We start from the raw sequence: 16,261 nt of genomic DNA, 5'->3' as shown, positions 1-16,261 counted from the left end.
GCAGAAGTAGTCTATTACTAGTGCAGCCGTAAGAAGAGCCGGCCTTCTGAGGAGTACATAGATAACTATGCACATCCTTAACATCCTACAGTTTAACAGTGTGAATCTTTTGAGAAACATATTCCAAAAGTACAGACATTTCATTTCATTTCAACGACATCATAAACATCCATATCTTCAGGAATCACTGTTCGATAGTGGGGCGGTGGGGTAGTAGTTAAAGCGTTCGTTCGTCCCGGCGAGGACCCGGGTTCGATTCCCCACATGGGTACAATGTGTGCAGCCCGTTTCTGGTGTCCCCCGCTGTGATATTGCTGGAATATTGCTGAAGCTTAGCTTAACACACTGTTCAATAGTGTTGACTCCAGGTTTTAGTGAAACGTTTAGCATATCCTGTCGCGCTGGTGGCACTCGTTACCAACACGTGCAAAGACAAGTCAATTAAAACAGACTGTACAAGTCAAACAGGTAATTGCACCGAACATAAATTTAGTCTCAAATGAATCAACTCTGCTGGTGTTTCGAACGTTGTATCTCTTTTGAAAGAATTGTTAACACGAGTCGTATGAAACGTTCGTAAAATCAGCATGTGAAACGAAGATACGAAAGGGTGGAACTGCTGTAACACTTCTCAATATTTGGGAAAAGCTGAGTCAATCCTTTGTCGTGCAATCTTGAGACATTTTGTCTCTCTGCATCTTGCATTGATGTACATAACAGACGTATTGCAGGACCAAGCGGGGAAACCAGTGGAATGTAATTGACTATGTGACCATTACTGAACGATATCATGTTATCAATATACATGTACATGTACATAAGGTAAAAAGTCTTGGCCAGAAGCCCTTGGTTATAGTTTAAATAATAAGAATGTCTATATTATATGCACACATAAATAGATCAACAAACAGGTGAAAAAAATCGGTGCGAATCAGGTTGCCAATGCCTAATTCTACCAAGTAACTTTAACCCATTGCTCTCTGCATATTCATACAATGAGTTTTGTACGAGGCACATTATCTTAAACCACAATTTCAAGTCACAGTGAATCACAAACAAAAACAAGTGAAGAGGATCTTCCTTGCGATCTGCTTGAACAGATCTTCTGGTGTAGCTGTACTCCCTTGCTCACTCTGACGGTACCTCATGAGATGTAGGGAACAATGAGAGGCGATGCATCCAAGATCTTTCATGACCTCTTCCTTCTTACACAGTCAGCTTTCACGTTGTGCATTTGTTGCAAAGTTCACGGTACATTTTATAGTACAATAAATAGACAGGACCCAGTAAGATCATAACGTTACCAAGACATGTCGGTCCGCCCAGATTGTTCTTGAAGTGAGAATTATGTTTTTATCTTTTCTAAAAAAAAAAATCGTAGATTCCGCAATTTTAAAACTTCAGCCGCGTTGAGTGTGTGTAGACATACGCGCACATAAAAGTGGAATGGGTGCAATCGGCTTACTGTTGTGCAGTGCAAACGTATACCATGTATAACGATGTAACAGATGACGTTGTCAAATACTAATAACAACAGTATGTAGATCCAAAAGCGGGGTTGGCATTGTTCAGCTCTTTCTTGGAAACAAGGGGCGGTGGGGTAGCCTAGTGGTTACAGCGTTGGCTCGTCGCGCCGAAGACCCGGGTTCGATTCACCACATGGGTATAATGTGTGAAGCCCATTTTTGGTTCCCCCCGCCGCGATATTGCTGGAATATTGCTAAAAGCGGCGTAAAACTAAACTCAGTCAGTCAGTCTTGGAAACAAGAACTAAATATATATCCACACAAGAGAACACTCGATCTTGTTTAGGTCTCGAAAAAAGATTCCATCGTGCCTAAAAGGCAAAATAGTAGTGATAATATATTTGGATCATGAAAATCAGTGATGAAAGGTGTTCCTGTAGAGAGCACGCTGGTATTTCTCTGAGCGATCAGATTTACCGAGTGTATGAAATGAACTCATTTCAACAGAAACAAAATGACTACCAAATAAAAATTGCATTCTGGATTATTTGCATATAATCAGCGCCTTTATTTGAACTTGTGATCTAAAAACGAACTATTCCCAAATCTGTATCCCCTTTGACGCGGTTTTCCAAAACATATTCGGATACTGAGCGAGTAATGACTGAGTGAGTGAGTTTGGTTTTACGCCGCTTTTAGCAATATTCAAGAAATACACCAGAAATGAGCTTCACACATTGTACCCATGTTGGGAGTCGAACCCGGGTCTTCGGCGTGAGGAGCGAACGCTTTAACCATCAGGCTACCCTACCGCCCCTACTGAGCGAGTAACAATAACAAGTCGCATCAGTATTTTTTTTAGCCTTAGCGACTCGGACATGGAATTGGGGAAACGTGTGTATATGTTCAATAGAATCCCTGCCTGTCTTTGTTTCTGAACCTTCTGTCGATGTATCTGATGAAGTCAAGGACGTCCCATCCGACCAGGCAGACAAATGGAGCCAACAGGACAAGAGACACTCCCATTCCAGTCACCATTTCACTCTTGGAGAGGTTGGATGTAGATGTCCTCTTGTCGATCTGCTTGGACAGTTCCCGTTTGGGCAGTTGGAGATCTTTGAAGATGTCATCGGTAATCTCTGGAGTATAGGCTGCCGCCTGGTCACACCGGCGGTAACAAGCATTGGATGTGCTGAAACCTGTAAATATTCGGGGGTTAGAGAACAGGGTAGATTGTTGGTACGGGTATAAGTGATTATCTTAATAGCGAAAACGGTGTGTTCATTTCTCTAGGTTGTGATTACTTTAGCACGAATCATTATACACAGTTGCAGGTGCTGTAATCTCTTTGGGTGGGTAAATTTATGTTTTGAAAAACCTTGTAATACATTGTGCTACCTGTAGTCGTTGACCCATCCGTTGTCAATCCAGGTGCTGGTACCGAGGCCGTGGTTGAGGCAGGGTTGATAGTGTCTGTTGTTGTTGTCGTGGTCGCCCCTGTTGTAGATATCGAGTTCATTGATGTTGAAGGGGTGGTAGAACCCGTAGGTAGCGTGTAGAAGGACGTTGGTGTTGTGTCCTTTGCCGCTGAAGTAACAGGGGTGGTGGAACCTGTGCCTTCAGTTGTTGTGAAGAGAGGTGTTGCGTCTGTTGCCGTCAATCCTGCTGTAGTTGTCGAGGTTATTGACGTGAAAGGCGTGGTATTACCGGCACGTGTCGTATGCACGGACGTTGCTTCTGTAGTTGTCGCTCTTGCTGAAGTTGTCGAGGTCTTTGTTGTGTCAGACGCGGTAGAACCTGTGATGGCCGTTCCCTCCGCTGTTTTTGTCGTAGAAATGATTTTTGATGTGGTTGTCGTTTCTGGTGAAGTTGTCGAAGTACCGGTAGGTGTCGTATCCGTAGTTGTTGTCACCCCTGCAAATATGGCGCCAAAGATGCAAATGTCATGTCCTTGATATTGACAGTGGAGATTATTTGTAATACTTGTGTTGGTTTGTTGTTTAATGCCGCACTCAGCAATGTTCCAGCTACATGGCGACGGTCTGTAAATAATCGCGTCTGGACCAGACAATCCAGTGATCAACATCATGAGCATCGATCTACACAATGAAATGTGTCAACCAAGTCAGCGAACCTGACCACCCGATCCCGTCATACGGCAAGCATGGGTTACTGAAGACCAAAACTAACCCGGATCTTCAGGGGTTAATACGTGTGTATGATAACGACTGATTCATATACAACACTGGGGCGTTTGGGGAAGCATGCAGTTACAATTATTTGCATGGCGCCGTGAATTACTAGGTTCCATTCCAAACATGTGCCACTGTTAGAGTGTACCCATAGTGACTTCAGCCATCGTGATTTAAACACTTAATCGTTGTAAAACATGACAGTCATGTATTATTTATAAATTAACGGAAGACACATCATTCCCGAATTTTAAACAAGCATGTTATATTCTGTACCATTAACTTGTAATTAGGGTGATTTCCAACAGCCTTTATTGACATAGTCAAGTCTTTATAAATATGTTCAACTTAATACATTACGTGACGAACGCACCATTCCAACTTGAGCTAGGCACGTCTGGTGTTGTGGGTGCCGTTGTTGACACAGCCGACGACATTGCCTCAGCACGAGCGACACCTTGAAACATAACAATCAATATCTTCACTTTTCTCCAGATATATAAGAAACAAGTAAATAGAATGTGGTGGCAGTTTTACTGAGAAATTACAATCATATATTTCATGATGGCAAGTTTCAGCACACACATAAGACCACATTTTCAGGCTAAGGGTATATTTCATTCATGTGTATCAACTGAAATGAGATACTATCAGTACAATCAATATTCGTCAATAAGAAGATTAAACCCCAAAAGACAAGACATCAATAACGAAAGGATTTTAGCTACACAAGCTCCCGGATATTCTACTTTCGCCGCTTTCACTCCAAATACATACAATAGACTTACCTGTGCACATAGTTTTGAATAGATATTCTTCTATGTGCTCAAGATCATCAAATTGTCCCTTGATACAGTTGATCTCGGTTGGGTCGGAGGCGATGCCCGTAATTTCATCAACGTCAGCGCTTTGTATGCCGAGAACAAAGACATGGACCCCCGATTCCTTTAGCAGCATGGCCGTAGGTATGGTTAAGGATGAATTTCGATTTGAAGGTCCATCAACTATAAGCAGCAGGACGTTCCTGACGCTGGGTCTGTCCCCCTTATTCACCTGAAACACATCGTCTTTGACCAAAGAGAGACCGGAGGCAATATTTGTATATCCTTCTAAATAAACCATGCCTTTAATCTTCTTTTGAACATCTTTCTTTGACGTGAAGTCATCCAGAAAGAATTCAACGGCGGAGGATGTGGAGAAGGTGACCACTGCAACACGGACCTTTCCATCGTCAATATTGATAGCCGTGACCACTTCTATCATGAGTTCTTTAAGACGAAGGAAATTGTTGGCACCGACGCTACGAGACGAGTCCAGTAGCATAACCAAGTCCATCGAGCTCTCCGAACAATCTCCAAAGGAGGCTGAAAAAATGGTGACGACACAAGAAAATATCATCATGCCCATAAAGGACCGGTTGGAATGATGTCCTTAATATTTTATGGGGTATGACCAAATAGAAAACGACATGGTTTGGGGTTGATTAGTTTGTTTGTTTGTTGTTTTACGCCTCACTCAGCAATATCCCATCTATATGGCGGCAGTCTGTAAATAATCGAGTCTGGACCAGACACTCCAGTGATCAACAGTATAGACATCCATCTACGCAAATGGGAGACGTGTGCCAACCAAGTCAGCGAACCTGACCACCCAGTCCCGTTAGTTGCCTCTTACTACAAACAAGGGTTGCTGAAGACCAATTCTAACCTTCACTGATCGTATGGCATTGGATACACACCATACAGAATTGTAAATAGACAATTATATAAAGGAAAAAAACTTATTTTATAGTTGTAATTAATACTGCAATGAAGACATCTGTATTTCAAGAAACTCCCCTTAAATTTTGCTGATGCGCCGTAAAATATTGACTTATTCACTCCAGCGATGTCCTGTGGGTGTCAAAGCATCATTTGATTACTTCCCTTAGACAGATACATTGTACATTTTCAAGAGTTAATTCAAAACAAATATCCATTTCTGGTGTCCCACGCCGTGATATTGCTGGAATATTGTTAAAAGTGGCGTAAGACTAAACTCACTCACTCACACAAAACAAATCTACAAACACCGTTGTGTCAAATGGACCTACGTAAATATTTCGAGTTGTGTGATACAGAAAACAAGGCAACAAGCTATTATTTCGAGATAACCGTACGCTCGACACAACTGTGCTTTACTTTGCTAAACAAGCCCGACATGTAATATCGCAATGTTACTGAATAATTGATGCATTACTCGATATATCTGCATTCCAAACATGTCATTTGTTACTTTGATCAACCGTCTCCGTGGTGTAGTGCACGTGGTTAGAGCGGTTCAATCCCCGGCCGCGGGTTCGATCCCCGGCCGCCTCATACCAAAAGACGTTAAAATATGGAACTTGTTGGTCCCTGCCTGGCGCTCGACATTAATGGGTACAACAAGGACTGGTCGGCTCGGAGTCAGTATGATGTGTCTGAGTGGGGTATTCATGCTTAACAGCGGCCTGGTATGTCGGTGAGCTAGCACTATAAAACCAGCTTAAGTCTGGGCTAGTACAAGCAGCCGCACATACATATATACATACACATACACACGCATGCACGTCGCCATATGAGCGAAATATTTTCAAGTACGACGTTAAACCCATTTCACCTCACCTCATCTATAACTTTGATCATGTGGCATGTTAATGAAATTATTCAACAAGTAGAAAGATCAATTTTTATAAAACATTTCGATATAAGGATTATGATATAATGAGTAGTTCTGCGAAGTAACTAAGTGAAGACTATGTGTATACAAAATACTGGAGAATACATCGACGGTGTTCTTACTGTTCAGAGGCTCAAATCTTGGCAGTAGGCCTATGTTTTCCTTCCGAGGAGAACCGTCCGAGTGCTGCTGAAAGAAACCGTAGAAACGCTTAAGAAACATAAGGTATGATTTAAATTTCGGCTTTAAATGTAAAACTTCAAATAGACAAAGCGACAAAACTGATACCCTTTTCATATTTTAATCATAACGCATATTCATCTCTACTAAAAGTACAGTCAGTTTACTCCACTTTATCGCAAGCATCTGGTTATAAAATTCTGAAAGAGTGAACGTATCCTGTCTCACCGGTAGCACGCGTCACAAACACACGCAAAGGAAATTCAATTAGTCACTGGTATAACCACACAAGAAATATGGTTGACGCGTTAGCGACGAACATGGAATTCAATCGGACGTTATATTCGTCACTGTTGCGGCTAAGTTTACGTCAAACATCACTGAGGTCTTAAATGTTGCAAAAGTGATAAAATAGCGTCTGTGCAAAAATCGGACATCACATTCTTAGATCTTCGCAGAAAGAGCTTGTTGGATTGTATCTCAGCGTTGTTAAAGTGAGCGAGTGAGCTAAGATTTAACGTCACATCGGCATTATCTCAGCCATATCACAGATCGTGACTGGACAAGTGCGTGCAGGTCGTCACATCGTTGAGACCCCTTCCGTGGTGTAGTGCTTAGAGCGTCCGCCCAGAGAGCGGAAGGTCGCGGGTTCGATCGCCGGCCGCGTCATACCAAAAGATCTTAAGATGTTAAGATGTGGTACTTTTTGGTCCCTGCCTGGCGCTCGGCATTAATGGGTACAACAAGGACTGGTCAGTATAATGTGTCTGAGTGGGGTATTCATGCTTCACGGTGGCATAGTATCTCAGTGGGCTAGCACTATAAAACCAGCTAAAGTCTGGGCTATTACAAGCAGCCGCACACACTCATGCACGTCGTAATATGAGCGAAATATTCTTAAGTGCGACGTTAAATTCACCTCACTTCGTTATTATTGAACACATCATGACAGGGGAGGAGGGGTAGCCTAGTGGTTAAAGCGTTCGTTCGTAACGCCGAAGATCCGGGTTCGATTCCCCACATGGGCACAATGTGTAAAACCAATTTCTGGTGGCCTCGCCGTGATATTGCTGTAATGTTACTAAAAGATGCGTCAAACTATACTCACTCACTCACACATTGCGACAGAAACGTGCGTACTTTGGCGTACAATCATTAACAAGGACAAGAGTGTAGAGACCAGGGCACTTGCGTACAGATATTGACAAGTGCGTGTAGGTCCTGATCATGATGTGTACATACCGTAATACCCGTGAGATCCCTAATTGATCATTCGCAACCCATGCTTGTTGTGAGAGGCGATCGGGTGGTCAGGCTCGCTGACTTGGTTTACACATGTCATCGTTTCCTAGTTGTGTAGATTGATGCTTATGCTGTTGATCACTGGTTTGTCTGGTCCAGACTTGGTTATTTACATATCTCCGCCATATAGGTGGAATATTGCTGAGTGTGGCATTACACAACAAACAACACATACCGTGATTGCTATGTACATATCTTCACGTTGACATTGGCCTTGAGACAATGACAAGTGCGTATAGGCTGTGACATGCGCACATAGCGTGTGACATGTGCGTATATGCGTGACAGCACGTTCAGACCGAGCTGAGGTACACAGGTATGTAACTAGTTCCACTTGCTTAGTTGTTCAATTTGATATTTCCCGAGAGCATAAACGATAAGAAACAAGCTAAGTTAATTAATTAGTGCTCAAGACGAGTGCATTCAACCTTGGATGCATATATTTCTGTGGAGAATGCAAGCAATGCTGTGGAAACTCCATCTCTTAACGAAGGATAACACATGACTGTATCTTATTCTCCCATATGCCCATCCCCTCTACGTAAATGCAGCAATCGTAACTGCTAGTAAGTGCCTTGCATGATCGCTAACGCAATGTCAAACCCCATTCAACTTATCTCGTATGTCCATGAAAAGCTATTTGTTAGTTTGTTGTTTAGAATCATGTCGAAAAGAATGGATTTATGGTGGCAAATTCCATGATAAAGACGATGCCGATTACACAGAGTAAAATATAAGCAAAACGTATCTATAAAGTGGTCTTTCAAATATCTCTAAGCTAGAAATACCGTGAGGACTATATCAATGTCCATTATCTAAATAAATGAATGGTTGAATTTATTATTTGTAATTTTGATTTAAATGAATGATTTATGATCATGATGATATTAACATAACTTATTGAATTTAATAAAATTGGTTATTGTGACTTTTTTCCTAGCTACAGTTGTGCCTTTTCAACTTATGACTGACTTTCTTTCCGATCAACCTTCCCACACAGGAGCTGAAAGACCACTAGTTGTAGGAAATATATGAAACAGTTGTAGTTGATAAAGGAGGTGAGGTGAGGTGAAATTGGGTTTATCGTCGTGCTTGAGAATATTTTGCTTATATGACGACGAGCATGCGTGTGTATGTGTATGTGCGGCTGCTTGTACTAGCCCAGACTGAAGCTGGTTTTATAGTGCTAGCTCACTGATATACCAGGCCGCAGTGAAGCATGAATACCCCACTCAGACACATTATACTGACTCCGAGCTGACCAGTCCTTGTTGTACCCATTAATGCCGAGCGCCAGGCAGGGACCAACAAGTACCATATTTTAACGTCTTTTGGTATGACGCGGTCGGGGATCGAACCCGCGACCTTCCTCTCTCCGGGCGGACGCTCTAACCTCTACACCACGGAGGCGGTTAGTTGATAAAGGAGAGGGTTTTAGAGTAAACAATAGGTATGAAAGAGTGAGTGAGTGAGTGAGTTAAAATTCAAAGTCACAAGGTATGAAAGAAAGAAGGAGCATATCTAGACGCTTGTGTACAATAAAGTACAGTATTACACACGCAGATAGTTGCAATCTGTTTCCCAAATACATAATTTGTCGATGTCAAATAATGATATCAATACTTAGGTCCACTAACATTTCATTGATTATGCAAGTTCCATATAGTTATGCCCATTTATATATGATGGGTGAGTGACAACTATGAAACGGACAGTCGCCAAGCTTGGATGGTATAGTTAGTAAACATATTCTGGTAGATTAATTATTATCGCCTAGTCGCATTTATAATGAATTTCTCTTACGAGTATGAACCAAAAATGCTAAATGTTGGAAACGTTTTACCTATACGTAAAAGTAAAGATAACCATTCTAAATTCATAGGCGTTCACCCCTTCCTGTAATAGTAAACCGTTAGAAAAACAAAACTGAAAAATGGGCAATCACATCTAAAGGCCATATTTGGTCTTTCAGTTTGGATTTTGGAGAGGTCCATGGGAACAGTGAGTGAATGTGGGTTTACGCCGCTTTTAACAATATTCCAGCAACATCATGGCCGTGGACACCAGAAATGGGCTTCACACATTGTACCCATGTGGGAAATCGAACCCGGGCCTTCGACGTGGCAAGCGAACGCTTTAACCACTTGGCTACCCCACCGCCCCTCCATAGGAAGAAACTGTCATGTTTACACTACTGGAAATCATAAAACCTAGCTTATTGTAACACAATTCACCACAATACTGCGCTTTTCTCGACAATGAAATGCTTTCGACTGAGTTTGTCTTAAGGGGCGTTTAAAAATATGTTGCGTTGTTGGTATTACAGGAAAGTTTTGGCGACTCTTATGCACTGTATTTACGTCAATGAAGTCATGTATAAATATTGGAGTTGTTATGTCAAATGTGTTTCGTGCTAAACAAGGTGTTGTCAAGGTCGTGTCCTATAAGCATTGTTATTTACGCTGTATACCGATGGCTTGTATTAAAGGTTGATAACTCAGGGTGCGGTTTGTGCCTCCCATGGGGTAAACCTTGCGGCAGATGCCACGTTTAACGCAGTTCGCATGACAGGATTACAATGACTGCTCAGTGTTACATATACACTTTACGACAAGCATGGGTTGCTGAAGATCCGGGTTAGAATTGATCTTCAGCAACCCATGCTTGTCGTAAGAGGCCACTAACGGGATCGGGTGGTCAGGCTCGCTGACTTGATTGGCACATGTCATCTTATCCCAATTGCGTGGATCGATGTTCATGCTTTTGATCAATGGATTGTCTGGTCCAGACTCGATTATTTACAGACCGCCACCATATAGCTGTAATCTTGCTGAGTACGGCGTGAACTAAACTCACTCACTCGCTAACGGATGGGATTTGATATATATGGGCATAATTTTTTATGTGTTTCACTTAGCCACCAAATTCTGAACATGGGTCGGTCGGTCGGGAAATAAACAAAATTATCTGAATAATGTTCTTGATTCTCATTTATTGTAATTCTTATTACAATTCCTGGCGTTTTTGGACTTGTGGCAGCGACTGATTAAAAGATAAACATTTTATATGACGAGTCGGTACGTTTTAGGTTCGAGTCGGTGGTGTTGGAATAAACAAAAAAGTTGTTTTTTAATTTTGTTTATTTACTTTTGTTGTTGTCGTTGTTTTGGGTTTTTTTAGGGGAGGGTCGGCAATAAATTAGAAGGGTCGGTCGGGCGATGAGAAACTCAGTGCAGCCCTAATGCCAGTAAAGGTACCCTTTCTATTATTTGTGAACATTTGCACATCTGTTTGCATGTGTGTGTAGGCACATAAGTACTTCTTAAAAGGACAATGTGACTAATGCTTGATTGCGTTTAAGGTCATCCAAAAATAACTGAGACTCTATCCAATTACAATGTGAAAAATGCAGAACGTTTGTAAAACATTACAATCTTGATCTACATGTCGGTGGTGTAAATACTGTCCCAGCTCTTCGTAAATGGGAAAGGCTGAACTTACAATGTGGAGCATATGCTTGCAATGTGTGGTTTAAACTGTCATTTAAGAAATACGTAATACTTGCAATTATCCAATGTCATTTCTGTACATAGTTTGTCCAACCGCACGTCTTCCCTACTTACCAGAGACTGCCTAGGGTTACTTTTTCCCAGGCGTACATTAACCAACGCGTTCTTATACTCCTTGGAAGACTACGAGGGGGTATCAAAAAGTTCCAATTATCGCCAAGAAGTTTTTGAGCATTCATGATAAAAGTTTGACTGTAACATCAGTGATCTAGTTAATGGACCAAGTACTATCTACTTCCCTATATTCAGTCTTGTGCTAGATCATCATACACACCAGTTCCCCCCTAGTATGGAGAAGATTGAAGCGCGCAGTGTAATAAAGTTCTTGTGATGAAATCTGTTTATGGTGATGGTAGCCCATCCTATGACACTGTTGTGACATCGAAAAGGAATTTCCAAAGTGGTCCAATAAGTGGACGCCCCTCACTTTTGATGATATGGACACCGTGAACAAACTCGAGGAGCTGGTTCAGGAAGATCGCCGTGCAGCAATACAAATGGTTATGCATGAGACCGACTTGAGCTATGGCAGTGCATGGAACATCATTCATAACCAACTGCACATGTCCAAAGTGTCAGCACGCTGGGTTCCTCGCTTACTGACTCATCTTCAAAGACAGACTCGACGGGACATGTCACGACAGGCATTGGAGCTTCTGGAGCAGGGTGAAGAGGATTTCTAAAGATGTCTTGTAACCATTGACGAATGTTGGGTCTATTTGTACGATCCTGAGACAAAAGTGATGAGTAAAGAGTGGAAACATGCCACGTCATCACCTCCGAAAAAGGCCAAGGTGCATGAAATCAGGGGACTTCTATTCAGCCGGTCTGCGCAAGGTCTAGAAACGGTGGCAGAAATGTGTAACTCGGTATGGTGACTATGTAGAGAAATCATAAGGACATGAAAGCAAAATAAAGTTTGTATCCTGTATAAGTTTTGGTGATAATTAGAACTGTTTGATATCCCCTCGTATGTAATTGTGATACTAACTTTGTATTTAAAAGACTTTTACAGCACAGACCTATTCAGTACGAGCCGTATCAACTAACAAAGTGATGATATATGCAATACCTTACCCTCACACCACGTCATTACTAGTAAATAGGTATGGACTAAATAATGACATAAATATCTATTCCTCCTCGTATGTTTCCTGATGCATGCATGGGCTGTTCGCGTAAAAGAGCAAGGTCGTGCTAAAAGAGCAATTGATTACCACGTAATTGTCACAGAGCGTTATTCTTGAGAAACACTTACAGGACGCTCTCCTATCCGATCACCCAAGTGAGTGAGTTAAAATTAATCGTCACATCGGCAATATTTCAGCCATATCATGACGAGAGTACCTTATACAGCAATAATGAAGTATGAAATATATTTAAAGGTTATAAATCTTGTCGCCAAAGGACATTACAACAACTAGTACATCACATTTTATTTAAAACTAGTTAGGGAGCATATGAAATAGTAAACTGTTAAATGGGCTATAGATCGCCAACAACTGAAGGTAGATCCCCATACCAGGGACGATGGCGACTTACAGTGTCTTTGCTACCTGCATGGACCCTAGCTGGCTTCACACCATCCCTTCAGCAGCTGGCGAGTGCAGGTAAATTTAGCCAAAATTAAAATCCCCAAATTACTACGTTTTATAAATGTTGGTAAGTTTAAGTGTACTTTGAAAGTTTTGTGAGATCACCTTAGTTACACAGGCTTGGTTATTAACGATTGAAAACCTGGATCACTTCTATGACTTGTTTATTATATATATCTTAGCACTTGCAGTATACGATGTTTCAGTGGGTCGTATGACATAACGAATCGTGTATTGTTGTATTGTAAAAAGACTCATCCTGCTGAGTCTGTTATTGATTTTTTCAATATTACAACATTCTCCCCTGGAACGATGATGATTATATTTTTCTGTCTTTTGTACGTGTAGTCTTGCCAACAGGAAATCCTATAAATATGTAGCACACTGTATGGATTGGTGTATTGTCTCTTGAATACATATAAAAATGAAGAAAGGATTATGGATATTTTGTTGCAAGTCTTAGACGATTCTGGCGAGTTAGCCAATGATATTGTTGAACATGTTCTTATGCCATGTGGGACGGTGGGGTAGCCTAATTGTTAAGCGTCTGCTCGTCACGCTGAAGACCCGGGTTCGACTCTCCAGATGTGTACAATGTGTGAAGCCCATTTCTGGTGTCCCCCGCCGTGATGTTGCTGGAATATTGCTAAAAGCGGCGTAACACCATACTCCCTCACTCACTCTTACGCCATGTATAATCCACATATATGAAACATACAGCCAATGCTGACGATGTATAAATGTCCTTTATGCGTGGTTGACAAACTGATCACCTTCCCATCAGGATGTGAAGGAATGAATGTTATCACGGTCACACTATCTTTAAGTGGATATGGAGATGCCTCTTCTCATCACATTATGTAGTGAACCGCCTCCGTGGTGTAGTGGTTAGAGCGTCCGCCCGGAGAGCGGAAGGTCGCGGGTTCGATCCCCGACCGCGTCATACCAAAAGACGTTAAAATATGGTACTTGTTGGTCCCTGCCTGGCGCTCGGCATTAATGGGTACAACAAGGACTGGTCGGCTCGGAGTCAGTTTAATGTGTCTGAGTCGGGTATTCATGCTTCACTGTGGTATGGTATCTCAGTGGGCTAGCACTATAAAACCAGCTTCAGTCTGGGCTAGTACAAGCAGCCGCACATACACATACACACGCTGTTCAGTATTGTGGAAAAGAAAGTTTGTTTGTTTGATTGTTTAACGCCGCAATCAGCAATATTCCAGCTACCTGTAACTAATCCAGTTTGGTCCAGACAATCCAGTGATCAACATCATGCGCATCGACAGTTCTGATACGATGACATGTGTCAACCAAGTGAACCAATCCCGTTAGTCGCCTCTTTCGACAAGCATGGGTTGCTGAAGACCAATTCTAATCAGGATCTTCACGGGTTTAAAACTAAAGACGATTGTTCATTGTCGAACTACTTAACTGATCAACGTGCGCGCAGTTGCTAATTTAATCTGCTATTTATAAAATGTCATACATCTGTCTACCAAATTTGTTAATTAACATTTTCCAAATAACTCTAGTCCTTGTAAAAATATAAATAATGAAAATTACCTTTAGTAAAAGTATCCATGACTGTTTTTACATTGAAATAATTATCCCTTGTGATAGAAAAATCAACACAGTCAGGCAGGATATGCTTGACCGTCTTTCATCCCATGGGGTATTCTTGAGTGATCTGCAGTGGATAATACGACACCGTCGTACAATGACCTCTTCAAATTTGGACTGACAGCCCAAGTACGAGTAACTGATAGGTGTTTTTATTGCATGTAATATCACCAAGATATCAAGTCAAACAAAATGGGCTTCGTGAGACTTGAACATAGCAAAATCAATTTGCTTGAAGTTGACAGATATTATGTAGAGAAGTAAAACATAGAAGCAGCTGCATTTGCATCTTTTCTTAGTGAGGCTCATTACTTTTTGATAGCACCATGTATGTTGAAACAATACTTACCGCAATGTGACACTGCTGCCAAGCACCATATCATACAGATAAATCCTATTTTAGGCATCTTCCAGCACAGAACTACCACCAGTTGTATCAACTACTTCAACAATTGGACTGGGAGGATAACGTCGCCCACTTCACTGGTGTAGTAGCGTTGCAAGTATGGTCCCCAATCAGCCTCATCCTTACGTACCAGACTGGAACCTGTCTGACTATACTCTTGTGTATTGAGATGGGTTTAATCAATTGTACTGTCCCATGCGTGTGTTTCTTTTATTCGTTACATCACCGTAAAGCATATCCTTGCATAAAGACAATCGACGGAAACATTGTCAATATATGTGCTGTATGAATGGGTAAATGGGACAACATTTTACAAAAAGCATCTTTGCCATGATCATGACAAAAAACGAAGATTGTTATATAGTAAAGTAATATAAAATATTTTTAATTATTTTCCAACATGAATCAAGGATTAGAGAGAGTTGATTTGAAACTTAACTACAATAATGCTCTTACTGCATATGTTTAATACAACCTTCTTAAATGCAGACCCACGAATGGAAGGTGTGATGTTTCGTGACAAGTAGAAATATGTTATTTTATTCAATATATTTGTGGTGAGTTATTTGATCGAAAAGTGTTGATTTATTTATCGAAAGTGCACGCAAAACATAAAATAGATTGAAAATATTCATAACGGTTACACACTTCGATCTTTTCTTTACAAATTATGTTTTTCATTTGTCGCCTGCAAAATATAGTCCGATTTCCCCCCAGTTGCCGTAGGGGATATATAGTGCTCATCACGTTGAAGTATATTGAACTTGTCGCATCAGCATTTACCCAATATTGACTGATATGATTACGGCAACTGAATATAAGCTACTGACAATTGTGAATTTGTAATGTGCATTTAGGTCGCAAAAAGTGTTAAGAACACTTAAACAACTTCACAACCACCGACTGTGACATGTGTTTATCAATACCTGAGAGAAGTTGTAAGGGAGGGCAAGTGCCAGAACCGATAGTGAGGATAGGGGGAGGAATAGAACGGTTGGTTTGTGCTTGTTTTACGCCGCACTCAGCCATATTCCGGCTATATGGCGGCGGTCTGTAAATAATCGACACTGGACCGGACAATCCGTTGATCAACATCATGAGCATAGATCTACGCATTTGGGATACGATGACAACCATAAATTATGTATTTTATATTATTCAGTACGTTTGTGTGAATAATGTTTCTGGACTTTCTCATTGATAACATCTTTCTGAAATTTGGGGATACAATATT

The 16,261-nt window shown here is 41.3% G+C and overlaps 1 protein-coding gene across 1 annotated transcript; it reads right to left on the bottom strand.

Annotated features, from left to right (window-relative positions):
- Window positions 1–2,234: 2,234 nt before the first annotated feature.
- On the bottom strand, window positions 2,235–15,134 carry LOC124272621 (cell wall protein DAN4-like). Its single transcript, XM_046707818.1, has 6 exons — window positions 14,971–15,134; window positions 6,478–6,541; window positions 4,447–5,022; window positions 4,032–4,115; window positions 2,865–3,380; window positions 2,235–2,665 (listed from the first exon to the last, which is right to left on the bottom strand). The coding sequence occupies exons 3-6, from the start codon at window positions 4,991–4,993 to the stop codon at window positions 2,373–2,375; spliced, it is 1,440 nt and encodes a 479-aa protein (XP_046563774.1). The 5' UTR covers window positions 4,994–5,022; window positions 6,478–6,541; window positions 14,971–15,134; the 3' UTR covers window positions 2,235–2,372.
- Window positions 15,135–16,261: the final 1,127 nt, after the last annotated feature.

Source organism: Haliotis rubra, unplaced genomic scaffold (genome assembly GCF_003918875.1).
Source record: "Haliotis rubra isolate DU_JTF1 unplaced genomic scaffold, ASM391887v1 Scf171, whole genome shotgun sequence".
NCBI lineage: Eukaryota > Metazoa > Mollusca > Gastropoda > Lepetellida > Haliotidae > Haliotis > Haliotis rubra.
This window is presented reverse-complemented; position numbering and strand designations above follow the sequence as displayed.

Excerpts from the sequence above, each read along its gene's own strand:
- LOC124272621 (XM_046707818.1), bottom strand. The coding sequence starts at position 4,993 with ATGGACTTGGTTATGCTACTGGACTCGTCTCGTAGCGTCGGTGCCAAC. Across the intron at positions 3,381-4,031 it reads GCCTAGCTCAAGTTGGAATG|GGGTGACAACAACTACGGAT; the intron begins GTGCGTTCGTCA and ends CCATATTTGCAG. Across the intron at positions 2,666-2,864 it reads GGATGGGTCAACGACTACAG|GTTTCAGCACATCCAATGCT; the intron begins GTAGCACAATGT and ends GAATATTTACAG.